The sequence below is a fragment of the Streptopelia decaocto genome (assembly GCF_964273445.1).
Source record: "Streptopelia decaocto genome assembly, chromosome: 19".
NCBI lineage: Eukaryota > Metazoa > Chordata > Aves > Columbiformes > Columbidae > Streptopelia > Streptopelia decaocto.
Window position 1 is genome coordinate 3784666 of NC_138674.1, and position 14275 is coordinate 3798940.

Genomic DNA, 14275 nt, shown 5'->3' on the forward strand with positions numbered 1-14275 from the left:
AGCGCTGGAGCTTGGGTTGGATCGGCCCTTCTCTCATCAGAGAAGTTTGGCGGTTGAGTTTGTTGCGGGCTGGATTCTGCAAATTGCTCTCCAGGGGCAGACCACCCCAACAAAAGCATGGATTAACCTACATGGCTTTAATCACCACGAATTGCAAAGCCACCCGCTTGTGGATTTTCCCGTTTTGTTCTCACTGGGTTGCAGCATAAAGTGCATCCCTCCCGGGTCAAACTGGGCTTTGCCACCGTGGGGGATGCTCCACGTGTCCCTGGGCAGTGGCAGCGCCGCAAGTGCTGACTTTGCACATGACCGCGACACCATCAAAATGCCCTTTGTCAGGAATAGCACATGTTTACAGAGCCGCAAGAATCAGGTGTTGAAAATTCCTCATGCGGATTTATTTTCAGAACATCCCTTTTTTTTTTTTTTCCTTAACTCTGTTTTACGAGCAGCGTTTCGGCTGAGTCTGCAAACTGGAAACTTCCTGGATATGAGGGATATTGTTGGTGCTACCGATGCGTCCCTCTAAGGGCAGGGGTTTTACCTCAAATCAGCAGCCTCTGATATTGTTTGTCACCATGGGAAATCAGATGGACAGATCAGCCTGGAAAACATACATGCACTTTTATATCACCACACTTTATAACCGTGTTGAATTGGAAAGTGTTTGAATTTTTCAGTGTTCCTCACATAAACATATATAGGTATTATTCTCAGCTTATGTGTAAAATGCATTGTTTAGATAAGAAATGCCGAGTCCCCTGTAGTTGGTTAGCAAGGCTTGTCTGAATCAGTCTGCAATGGTAAAGAACTTGATTGGATGAGAAACACTGCTTTGTGTTTTCAAATTTGGGGTGAAAAAGGTAATTACTTGCTTTTTCCTATAAATCTGAGTATTGACAAAGAGCGGCTGAAATTTTGGCCTCCTCAGGTCTTTAATTTTTTGAAGGAACGCATTTGTTATAGCTGGTGGTAGGATTTTGTGTGTTTGTAGAAATCAGCCTTTGTGTTTTTGAAAGCTGACCTTTGTGTCAAAACCCTATTTAAATAAGACATTTGCGATCTGCCCTTTCATGCATGTTTGGGAAACACTCCGGAGTTAACATTTATTGATCCTTCCAGCGCCTCTTGTATCATTGGTCAAAATTTCCTGTCTTTTTGCTCATTTCAGGGTTTCCATTTCCTGTCCATGAAAACTGTGTCTCTCTTCAAGGATCTGTAGAACGTGGGGCAGTAAACACATTAATGTATGAAAGAAATGACCTTATAAAGAAGTTAATCACTTCCAACAGGGTACGCTGTGCTGTGAGTGGGATACCTGCCAGCCTTGAGTCTGTCTTAAAGCCTAAGCCAACTAGCCCAGCTATTTTTTAACTCTTTTTGCTTGAAATCTGGCTGGGTTTGTTGGCCAGCTGGTTGTTCCCCACGGCCCAGGGTCGGGGTGCGTATGTCCCCAGCCTACCCAAGCGTAGCAAGTGTCATATGGCAGGTTCGAACAGCCAGTCGGTGGTAAAAAGAAATCAAAACGATGGCAGCATGTGGAGAAGAGAAGCTGAAACGCCTGCGTCCGCCGATTATTAATAGCAGAACGAATGACCCAACTTCCCTTTCCTCTTTCTGTGGATCAGACGAGGATCCGTGTTCGAGAAGAGCCGCAAACTCAAGAGTCCAGGTTTCTGTGTTGCTTGGGTGGCTCATGGCCTTTTTTCCTTGTTTTCATCAATTATTTCATTATCTCAGTTCTGTAAATCAATATCTAGATGCTACTTCTTCCCCATGGCATGGCACCAAAGCGAAAACATGACGGCATTTTCTCTTCACATTTGTAATACACGGCCCTAGGTTCCACTGGCTTGAGCTGAAAACTGACCGTAAGCTTAATTTATCCAAAACAGCTTTGAACAGCGGTATTTTTAGGTGTTCTTTTACATTCGGTAGGGAGTAGACTGAGATCAGGCATTGAGGGAATGAGTTCTGTTCTCCTGGGGTTACTGTGTCTAGTAGGCTGCTGATGAGCACCATGGTTTTGGCACCTTGAATAACTGCATTAAATCCAACCAGGGATTATTCCAGACACAGCATGCTCTCCACAGTGTTTTCTTTACTATATATATATATGTATGTATGTATATACATATTTTTAATCATATCATTCCTGAATTGAACTGATGCCTTTTTTACAGCACTTTGAATATTCCAGTACAAAAGAGATGCAAAAGATTCACGCAGCTATTTGAAGCATCAAATCTAAGTTAAACACTATTATATCTGAGCATTCGGGAGCCCATCTGCACAGGTACATGGCAATTGGCAGACACTGTGTTCCAGAAAGCTCCTGTAACACTTGCAAGACACTGAACTGTGTGATCTGCCGGTAGATGATCAGGGAAGAGTTTTTAGCCCCTGTTAAGTTTGTCTTTTTGATCCATTTTTCAGCCTCCGGGGCTGCTCGTGTCCCATGAGGCTGATAAAGGAGTTGATGAGCCCAGAATAAAGAAAAGACCAGAATATTCATGTGCTGCAAACTCCTGGGAACTTGCAAGAGAACAGAAATATCAGAAACATTTTCGGAGCAGGATTTCCCTATTAAGCAACATCTCTTCTGTGCAGGCAACTGGTTCAAAGCAACATCGGCGCTTCACCTTCCTCTCTGCCGCGGTGCAAACCGCGAGCAGATGGTGCAGTGCGGTGGAAAATCAGGTCTCCGAGAAAAGCTGAGAATAAAACACCCGCCAGCAGAAAGTTCCACGGCTTATTTCAGGAGGAAGCGAAAAACTGAGGTCCTTGGGCAAAAAAATATACAATACGTCTTCAGCGCGGTGGATTCCACTTATACGAACTGCCTCATCCCTCCCCATTTGAGAAAACGTCCATCCCTTCACAGCTGAAGGCTCAGCTCATTTGTTGTCTTTCAGTTCATTGATCTGGTTTCTCAGGGCTGTTCTTTGCTGAACTAACGAGCGTGGTTATCGCTGTGTTTTCCTGCAGTTTTTACTTTCTTGCACACTGGAGGCAAACCTCTCAGAATTTCTTCCCGCTTAAGCTGCAGCATGACCCGAATTGCATCCATCTTTGTTTAAACCCACTGGGGCATAAACATCCAGCCAAAATAGGTACTGTAATGTCAAAACTTTCATCCTGACTTTATATTTGTGCATGAAGAGATAAATTACCCCTGAAAATTTGACCCTTTCTTCCATTAGGCCTAATTTACTGTATGCAGCACTCTTGGCCTTTAAAGTTCCTGATGTGCCCCCACCTCATCATGTCCCCCAACCCAGAAGTAAAACTTTGAATCCCATCTCCTGACATTCCTCTGCTTGCACCGGAGCACCAGGAAGAAGTTCCAGGGCAGGGAAATCCTCGTCCATCCTCTTCGCTGTCTTGTGTTAAAGAACGATTGCATTACATCTCGGCTGGCTGCATTTTGGTGACCTAGATCCTGTTTGTGCTACTATAGCTGAAAAATAATAGAGCAAACCTTGGTATAAGAGCGTATCTAAGATGAAAATGGGCTGATATTTAGCTGGAGAAAACAGAAGGAGTGAACTACTGGCACTTCTCACTGGTATAGTTGAAATATCTATTTTAAACTGATAACCTGGTGTCTGTAACTGCATCTGTACCTGCACCCCATGTACTTTAGATCTCATCTGGAATTTGTGGAGTTCTGGATCCTTCTGAAGGACATGCCTGACAAGGAACCAAATCTATTCACCAGAAGGGCACTGAAGTGAACTTTAGGTGGATGTAAAACCCCATCATCACCATCATCACTATTTATAGCAACTCCATGCACTGGGCTTGCTGGAAATTTTTGCTGATTACTAAAGCAACAAAGAAGATTCCACTGCCCCCAAAACTTGCTACTCATTGGTAACTTGCCATCCAGCTTTTTTTTTTCAAAGGGAAAATGAATGTGCGGGGTGCTTGGAGTCAATTTTTGGCGGTGAATATGAAGTCACTGTCTATGCTGATATAAATGTCTCTTTCACTGTAATGTGCTTTACTGTACAGAGAACAAACACGGTTTCCATGGCAGTGTAAACACAAACACATACCACACTGAAAAGTGAGTCACACGTGCTGCAGAGCACGGGGAAAGTTCACTGTCTTCATCTGAACACAGCTGGGAGACGAGATTATTTAACTTTAAAAATATTTAATACATATCGTGCAAACCAAGATTTTCTCTGAATAATTTCATATCTTGGCAGATATGAAAGACAAATCCTTTGAAGCTAAAGGAATAAGACAAGGTGCTTTTTTACAGTAGCAATGTTCAAATCTGTAATGACTGTATTCTTAAAGGACATACACAACCTGATGGTTCTGGAAGCCAATACACAATGCACAATGAACGTGTGATGTGGACCTTTGCCTTGCTGCCGGGAGTTTGAATACAAGCGCTTTATCATCTGAAATACTGAGAACCCGACCTTGAGCCTCAGCAGCAAATGATCTTGCAAGATCATTTATTGAAAGCTGATATATTGATTTATAGATTCGGAGGAAAATGAATCTTGGATGGAATTAAAATCAAATATGTAATATGCACTTCGTAACAGGGACCAAAAAAGTGGTAAGCCCTGTATTGGGGGAATAAAACGTGCGCTCAGTAGATATGGAAGAAAGAGTGTTTTCTAGCAAAAGTTTTCTTCTAAGTTCCAAAAACTAGAGGTTGGTTTATGACCCTTCATAAGAACCAGTTGTTTTTTTAATAATACAGCTCAGAAGGAGGTCTTATCTACTTCCTTTACTCACCTAAATCTTTTCCCAGGACCTATTCTGCCTGCAGAGTATTGAGATTAATTGTCAAGATTTCCAAAGGCTGCTTGGAGCAGGAATCCTTCCTTTGGATCTTCCTGCAAGCGAAAGCAAAGCGATTCCGCAGCAAAACTGCAGATTCCACATGAACGTCGACAATGTGAATTCAGCGCTTGAGGGTCACCGAGGTAAAACGAGGCCTGAAGGCTGAGGATTGCTATTTATACACCAACTCATGGCAGAGCACACAACACACAGAGTTTAAAACAAAGTTAAGATCTATGGGCATAAGGGTTAAGGGAGAAACAAAACCTTTCATTGGATCCAGTGACAGAGCTGCAGGGGCATGACCTAAATCTGGCACAGGCCCATCACAGGGACCAAAACCAAAGGCAGAGGGACAATAAATCTGCCAGTCCTGGTGCTGAAGGGCTTCTCGGCATCCACACGTCAAGATGAGTTGGAATCTGTCCCTCCAGCATCCCACGGGAAATTAAGTAAACACCTACAACAGGAGCATCTTTCTGAATTAAGGTGATGTGTCTGAATGTCTCATTAACAAGGTGAATAATGTCTGTCTCCAAATCACCTCGTTGTATTGCAAGGGGCAGGAAACCTCAGGGGAGAAAAGGAATGGGTGTGGAAAATAGAGAGGGGATTCATCGCAATGGCTGTTTTGGGCTGTTTTATCACCTCTTCTCTGCCCTTCCCCCATGGGAACAGTCACTTCTGGCTGCTCTTCGCTGTCTGTTTAAATCACATCAATTTAAAAGGGTTACAAGAGGCTGTATTTAATCAAATGTTTGTTATGTCCAGGTGTCTTTGTCTGTCTTCTTTCCCAGATTTATCCAGAGATAATTATCTCATGTTGGAGACTTGTTTCCCCCCTTGAGGACCAACAAGAATATCCACTTAAAAATTAAAAAACCAATTGGAACTAACAGAATGCATGTAGATCGCTATCCTGTTACCTCTGCTGCGGGGCACAGCTCTCGCCTCTGCCATCTGGTCTGTCCCAAATCAGCAGAGGTAAGTTCTCCAAGCTGAAACTGTCCCTCTCTGTCCTGTGGGGCCCCACTCTTGCTCACACATTTGTATGAAAATATCATAATACTAAAGAATAACAACTGCATAGAGTCTGCCAGACTTTTTCTCCCCCATCAGGGATATAGTTGTGAGGGATTTCAAAGGCGTGACAAAGCCTGTGGTACAGCAAAGCCATTAAAATTCATTTAGGCTGCCTAGCACTGTAAGAATAATGACACAGTGTATGTGCTTGTACAGTAGAAGCCACTGTTGAGATTTTTCAAACCCCACTGCAATGAACGGAAGCTGCATGTCCAGTGCCTCTGAACTGCCGTCGCAATAGAAGTTGATATGCATAAAACCACCCACTATTTAAAATAAGTGGTCTGCAGAGGGTGGTAAGTAATGCACATACAACAGATTAACACGTTTGGCCTTTGAGTGCTGTGCTATGCATTTTTCGCACTGCACTGGCTTTTAAATCTCGCTTCTGTGTGCGGTACAGCTGCATCCCAGCCACGGGGTGTTTAATGAGAAACTCATTCCCGTTGTCAGGATGGTGGAAGGAGGGCTGAAAATAGAGGGGTCAGAACAAATACCTCCGCTATTCCACCACAGTGGGACGACAGAGACGACAGAGATACTTTGGGCACTGACTGCCAGCAAGCTTGTTAATGCTGTTCTACCAATACACTCCCATTTGTCCTCCTTTTTGTCTTCCTCCTTCTCTTTTGCAGCTTTCTCCATCATTTCTTTGCTGATCCCTCCTTTCCTCTCCTGATCCCCTCTTGCTCATCCCTCCTTCTGACCGTTCCCTCAGGGCTCCTGGCTCCCCCTGCCCTGGGCTCCCCCATGCCAGGCACTTTGCTCCTCTTTGTGCTGCACATTTATTTTATGGTTAAAGTTCGTGGTTTTGGAGCTTGTTGCAAGCTCTCCAGCCCTCACCATGTTATTTCCACTCCCATAACACAGAGGCTTTGTCCTCTGTAATATTTATAAGTTTAAACTGTCGTGCTCTTCATAAAACCAATGACCCAGGGATGTGCAAAAGCTGTTTTTGCTGCAAAGGCTTCTCCTTCTCCATGTAAAGGATTTATGTTCCGTAACCACCGCCATTAATTGCTTCTGTGTAGATAAATGCACCCGTTGAGACACACAGCGTGGAGTCGCAGCCCCAGTTATTGGCATAAACAGGAAATAATTGCTAATGTTGGGAGAAAAATACAAAAACACCCCTAAAAAACAGCAACGCGGGAACCGCGCGCCCGTAACCCCCCGCGCCCCGACAGGGGGCGCCGCGAGCCCCGCCCCAGCCAATCAGCGCCCTCTGGCGACACGGCGCGCTGAGCGGGTCCGCCCCGTGCGCATGCGCGGCGCGGGAGAAAAGCGCCTCTCGCGAGGCGCCGCGCTACGTCACTTCCTGCCCCAAGATGGCGGCCCCCTCGGCGGCACCGAGCGAGGGCCCGTTCCGTACACGGGACGTGCTGGTGCCCGGCGGCCCGTCCGACTTCGGGTCGCTGCTGCTGTCGGCGCCGGTGCTGGCGGGGTTGGAGGCGGCCGGGTTCCACAGGCCGTCGCCGGTGCAGCTGAAGGCGATCCCGCTGGGGCGCTGCGGGCTTGGTGAGCGGGCGGGCCGGGTGAGGGGCTGGGTTCCCCGGTGGTTCCCCGGTGACCCTGTGGCGGCTCTTTGCAGATCTCATCGTGCAGGCCAAGTCCGGCACTGGCAAAACCTGCGTGTTCTCCACCATCGCCCTGGACGCCGTGTTGCTGGAGAGCCCGGCCACGCAGGTGAGACCCGGCCCGGCCCGGTGCTTTGGGAGGGGGAATCGCTCTTTTCCTCGGGAAAGCGGGGTTGTCTCCTGTGAGAGGGGGCCGGGTTGTTGGGCTGAGGCCGGTTGTCTGAGGCTCAACAAGGCCAAGTGCCGGGTCCTGCGTTTGGGTCACAACAACCCCATGAACGCTGCAGGCTCAGTGAAAAGTGGCTGGAAAAGGACCTGGGGGTGTCGACTGACAATGGCTGAATATGAGACAGTGTGTGCCCAGGTGGCCAAAAAGGCCACCAGCGTCCTGGCTGGCACCAGCATTGGTGTGGCCAGTAGAACTAGTGCAATGACCATCCCCTTGTGCTGGGCCCTGGGGAGACCAAAGCTTGAATCCTGGGATCAATTTGGAAAGACCTTAAGGGTCTTGAGGCAGAGGGTTCAGAGGAGGGAACGGAGCTGGTGAGGGGCTGGAGCACAAGTGTGATGGAGCGGCTGAGGGACCTGGGGGGTTCAGCTGGAGAACAGGAGCTGAGGGGAGACCTTCTGATCTCTGAACTGCCTGAAAGGAGCTTGGAGCCAGGGGGGTCGGGCTCTGCTCCCCAGGAACAAGCGCCAGGAGCAGAGGAAACGGCCTCAAGTTGCGCCAGGGGAGGTTGAGGTTGGATGTGGGGAACAATTTCTTCCCCAAAGGGCTGTGGGGCATTGGAACAGGCTGCCCAGGGCAGTGCTGGAGTCACCATCCCTGGAGGGCTGGACAGACCCAGAGATGAGGTTCTCAGGGACATGGGACAGTGCTGGGGTGGGGGAATATTGGACTCTATCATCTTGAGGGTCTCTTGCAACCAAAAAGCTTCTGTGATTCGTAATCCCCACACCTCACCGCTGGGCTTTAATCTCTGGACCCATTTTGTAGCTTTCAAATTTAACTCTTGGCCCTTACAGATTCTGATCTTGGCTCCTACGCGCGAGATTGCTGTGCAGATTCATGCCGTGATCACAACTATTGGAATCAAAATGGAAGGCTTGGAATGCCACGTCTTCATTGGCGGGACTCCTTTGAACCAGGACAAAATCAGACTAAAGAAGTGCCACATAGCAGTTGGCTCCCCAGGTATGGATGAGCTTTGTCGTGCTTCACATACCTTGTGATACTGCACAAGACAATAATTGGTGCTTTTGAAACCTGGGTTGTTTTTTCTTATTTTAGTAGTAGGGGATAGTCTCAAGTGCCAGTGCCAGAGACTTTTAGACCAAGTATTGTTAGTAAGAGATTATTCCAAATATGCTCTTGTTTAAAGGCTATTAAAATTACATTTTAAAAAATGTACAAAATTAATCATTAGAACCTTTCAGTTAATGTTTTTGAAGTTCTTTTTACATTTTTCTTCGCATGCAGGTCGAATAAAACAGCTCATAGAGCTGGACTACTTGAACACAGCCAGTATCCGGCTTTTCATTCTGGATGAAGCAGACAAGCTGTTGGAAGAAGGCAGCTTTCAGGAACAAATCAAGTATGAAAAGCATTTATTTCATGTATTTACCAGTAGATTAGATACATATTTGTTCCTCATTCCCATTTCTTTGTCTCTCAGTTGGATTTACTCTTCACTACCAGCCAACAAACAGATGCTCGCTGTTTCAGCCACTTACCCGGAATCATTAGCGAATGCTTTGACCAGGTACATGAGAGACCCAACATTTGTGAGGTTGAACCCTACTGATCCAAGTCTCATTGGTGAGTAGAAGTTCATTTATAGTGATATTGTTATTGATAGATTGAGAAGAGCGCGCTAAAACCAGAACATGTAAATTTTGTTCTTCTTCATAATTTCCCTCCACAGGTCAGTTGATTAGTTTATGAAGTATTTATTCCCAGTGTTGACCTATTTCAAACATCAGTGATGAATGCAACTTTATGGGGTTTTTCTTCTATCTGTTCAAAAAATATATAAGAAAAACCTGTCCTGTAGGTTCTTATTTGGCACGTGTTTGTGCTTGATTAAATTTCAAGTCCTTGTTTTAGCTGCGGTCACACATGTTGACGGCAGCATAGTGTGGAGTGTGTTCTTATGGAAATCCTTAAATCTGATAGTTTTTTTGTTTCATACTCAGGGCTGAAGCAGTATTACAAAATCGTGAATTCCCATCCGCTTCCACATAAAACGTTTGAGGAAAAAACCCAGCACCTACAGGACTTGTTCAGCAAGATTCCATTTAATCAAGCCTTAGTCTTCTCAAATTTGCATAGCAGGTAATAAATTTGAAATAAAATCTGCAAAAAGCCTGTTTGAAAGGTGAGGTTGTGATGTCCAGTCATGGATGAAGTTACATAGACCTTCTGTAAAGTGTGGAAGCAGAATGCAGCCTTCAGATCTGAAATACAGCTGGAGGAATGCAGCGTGAAATACTGAAATTAAAAGAATGTTTAACACAACAGTACCTCATAGGCTGTTCAGAGAACAGCGAGACCTGATCCCCTAGTGCCCTTTTCCGTCTGTGAGGTGACTGTTTTAGACACAAAGATGAAAGGGACAGTTCTGGAATGTTGGCCTTGGCTGTAAAGAAAAGCTTGTCGACAAGAAATGTGCAGGGCTTGGTAGGTCTGCGGTTTTGTTGACGGCTTTAATTGTGTTTGTTCTCAGGGCTCAACATCTGGCTGAAATCCTGACGTCCAGAGGTTTTCCTGCTGAGTGCATCTCAGGTCAGTCCCTCAAAACTTTGAGGCTGTGGAAGTTGCATGGTTATTCAACCAAAGAACAGCACTTGGATCTTCCTAGGTCTTCAGCGCTTAAATATTACTTAATCATTACATCGATTAACTTTCCTGTTTTCAAATCTGTTTGAGAGTCATTTTTCTGAATGTCCAGCTGGGTGCACTGGCTTCTTTGTAAAGAGAAAGTTTTACTTAATTTGCAGGTGTTGCTTGGGAATGCACAGGTCAGACATAAATCTTTTCTATTTCAAGCTTCTCTATAAAAAGTTGATAACTGGCACCTAATGGTGATTAGAAACTTTGCATTTTTATTTCAATGGTGTCTTCCGTGGCTTACATGTTTTAAGTAAAATTTGTCCAAAGTCAGTGTTGTTCAAGAGGGTTAAGTACCTACATAGTTGGTTTCTCTTTAAAAACAAGCAAAAGGGTTCTTTTTTTAATTAATTTCCGTATTTTCAGGGTGTTTTTCATTCCTTGTTTACTCATCTGAAACTAATATTTGAGGAAATTTCCCTCAACCTCATTTCTGATCTCATTTACAGTTTTACATATTGATGTTTTTAGAATCAGAGGCGTATGAAACTGAAGAATATCCATTCCTAATTTCTGTCTTTTTAGGCAGCATGAATCAAAATCAGCGTCTTGATGCTATGGCTAAATTAAAGCAATTCCACTGCAGAGTTCTGATTTCCACAGACTTGGTGAGTGAGTGTTTTATAGCATGCGTGAGTATTGTCCATAAAGTTACTTCAGGGAATTACATTTGACTTGGAGTTGAATCGAGCACAGTTGGACTGATAAGGCGTGAGACTTGAGCACCGTGCAACTTATCTTCACTGTGAAACTTAGAAATTGTCCTTTATTCCTCATCTGGTTAAAAAAAAACCAAATCTGTTGCTTTGCAGAAGCTTATGGATATTTCAGAGCAGTAGAGCTGTTTGCTTCAGCTAGGAGCTATGGGAAGAAATAGTTTGTTTCTCTAGTACAAAATAGGAACATCCCAAACAACTTTAGGTAGTTTTGAAGCGCTCTGGTTGACGTATTTCTCTCTGCAGTTGATTGTTTGAGGTCCCATCATGAAAAGATGACTGCTGTCAGGTTGAATTCTTTGGTGCTGGGAGAAAAACATGCTTGCTTGTATTTGATGCACAGAAGGTGTAAGAAAAATGATCCCTAATTTTCCTGGTGCCAATGCAATATTTTACATGCAATACTGTGAACTGGCTGGAAAATCGTAGGTGCCCTGTGGTGTATTGTAACAGCTAGAAGTTACTACATGAGTAGTCACTCCGAAAATGTGCCGTATTTGTTTCAAAATCTGTTCAGCATATTCTGTTACCTGTCTCCTTCTCTCGTCGCTTTTCTGAAGACGTCTCGTGGAATCGACGCTGAGAAAGTGAATCTGGTTATCAACCTGGACGTCCCTGTGGACTGGGAGACGTACATGCACCGCATCGGCAGAGCCGGCCGCTTCGGTAAAGACAACCCCGTGGATTTCTTGAGCTTGCTCTCCCTTTGCTGGCTCTGCTTCAGTAATCACGCTTTCTCTTGTGTACCGCAGGAACTTTAGGCTTAGCTGTGACGTACTGCTGCCGCGGAGAGGAAGAAAACATGATGATGAAAATTGCTCAGAAGTGTAACCTTCAGCTCCTTCCTTTACCAGGTATGCTCTGTCCTATGAATGCAACCGTTTTTTTTGTTGTTTGCTGTTTTATTCAAAGCTTCAGACGAGTCTGCAGGGAACTGACGTGTATCTTCTCTGCTGAATTTGCATTAATTTTGGTACAAGTTTTTCATGCTCTGTGTTAATGGCTACTTGTGTAACTGCTGCAGTCGTGTGAAGCCATGGAAGGTGAACTTGGTGACAGAAGATACAGAGAAGGCAGAGTTACCGAGTGCCTTCTTTGTCTCTGTCTACTCTGCCAGGGGCTGTCCTGAGGAGCCCCGTACCACTGAGGCCCCAGAGGAAGACAAGGGAGGAGTTTGCCTGGGTTGATGAGGACTGGGTTAGGGAGCAGTTAGGCAATCTGGACATCCATAAATCCATGGGTCCGGATGGGATGCACCTGCGGGTGCTGAGGGAGCTGGCTGAGGGCATTGCTGGACCACTCTCCATCATCTTTGCCAAGTCTTGGGAAACAGCAGAGGTGCCTGAGCACTGGAGGAAAGCAAGTGTCACTCCAGTCTTCAAAAAGGGCAAGAAGGAGGACCCGGGTAACTCTAGACCGGTCAGCCTCACCTCCATCCCTGGGAAACTGATGGAACGGTATTAGGCCTTTCTCAGGTTGTAAGATACAGTAGGAGATGGAAAGAATAACTGAAACAGCAGAACATTTGGTACCGTTGCTCTGCCAGAGGCTGTTCTGCTAGAAATATAGCATTTGCCTTCTTATGTAAGTTCTACTTTTTTTTTTAGTCTGGTTAAGCAGGATATGAAAAATAAGTGACAAGTAATGCAGTGCTACTTGTCTTGATCAACTTTCTGATCCCTTCCATGAAGTAAATAAATGTTCTGGCTATTTGAGCTCTTTCAAGAGTTGAAGGGGACAGTTTGTAGCCCTAACTTAAGATGTCGTAACATCTTATCTGCAATTTTGCAGAGCTTTACTTTGGTACTCGTTTGAGTTCTAGAGGGAAGGATGCACTTAACCAAGCGCCTGCTTGTTTCCCTTCTGCGCAGAGCCTGTACCCCCTGGAATGATGGTTCAGTTTGAAGATGGGGAGGTAGAAATCAAACCTGTTACGCATACTTCAGTGAATTCTGACACTGTATGTCTGAGACCAGAGGAACCAGGACTGCAGCCTGTCCAAAACACTTTTCCAGACGTACCTGAGCCTCATTCTAATCTTCCAGCTGATAATTCTTCTGTAGAAAGGCCAAAAAAGGCTCTGAAGCAAAAGCAAATAAAGAAGTGCACAGATTCTGCAAGTAGAGCAAAAGGTTGCAGAAACCCACAAACTTCCAGTTGCCACACAGAACAGAGGAGTCGAGTCAAAACTGTCTCTAGACTGGATGGACAACACAAACAACATAACACTCGGTCTCCAGAAGAGGAGGCCTTGAAAAAAAATCTCCCCAGAATTCCATGCTTGTCTTCTTTCAAAAATCACCAGAACAATCCCTGGAGCTTCTCGGACTTTGTTGAAGACTATGAGTATTTCATTAAAGAAGGGTCGGAGAGAGAGGTTGAAATTTTAAGAAGCTATTCAGGCCCAGGAGAACAACACGAGCTCCCCAAAAATGGTGGTGTGGAGTGGAAAGAGGTGGAGCATAATACTGAGATGATCACAAACGGTGCTGTGTCCAGTGACAACGATGGTTCCTACAGTTCCCGGGCTTCTTCCCAGAGCAGGGAGGATAACTCGTGCTTTGAAATGTTTTCGGATACACAGGAGAAGAATGCTGTTCCCACAGCACGTCGGGGCCACGCAGACTTCTGTTCGACACCGGAGGAGCCTCAGGAGCCGTCACGAGTCCCAAAGCAAAATCAAGCGAAAAAGAAAGTTGTGAAACAAAACGCTAAACAAAAGAAAAGCCGTTGCCGTCAGTCCCCTAGTCCTTCCACAAGAAAACCAGAAGATGACTGTTCCTGCAGCTCGTGGGATGACGGTGTTCCAGATGAGGCTTGGAGTTACAAAAACTACTGGAAATCATATTATCAGGCATGGCAAAGCTACTATGCTGCGGTGTCTCAATACAGGAGAAGTTACAGACAGTTTAACTGGGTGAACGCCTATCACGTCAACTCAGTCTATCTTCAGGAGCTGCTGAAAAGCGGGGATTGATGCAGTGACCCTGCTCTTAGGGACACGCAGGTTGGGACAGAACTGCTGGTTTACAAGGACGTTGCCAAAAAACATAAACAGACTTTAAGATTGAAGAGAAATGTTGTCTTTTACATAAGGAGCTGTGTCCGTGTAAATGTTCCAGTGCTGGTGTTATGAGTTGTTAATAAAAGGAAATGAAAGACAGCTGGATGTTCGGCTGCAGTCCATACAACCCAGA

General features: G+C 45.2%; 1 protein-coding gene across 1 annotated transcript; it reads left to right on the plus strand.

Annotated features, from left to right (window-relative positions):
• Positions 1–7223: 7223 nt before the first annotated feature.
• DDX20 (DEAD-box helicase 20) lies at positions 7224–14241 on the plus strand (the record flags this gene model as incomplete). Its single annotated transcript, XM_082069350.1, has 11 exons — positions 7224–7413; positions 7487–7581; positions 8499–8667; positions 8953–9067; positions 9149–9291; positions 9669–9807; positions 10199–10257; positions 10888–10970; positions 11639–11744; positions 11831–11932; positions 12950–14241. The coding sequence occupies 11 exons, from the start codon at positions 7224–7226 to the stop codon at positions 14053–14055; spliced, it is 2307 nt and encodes a 768-aa protein (XP_081925476.1). The 3' UTR covers positions 14056–14241.
• Between the last annotated feature and the right edge of the window lie 34 nt (positions 14242–14275).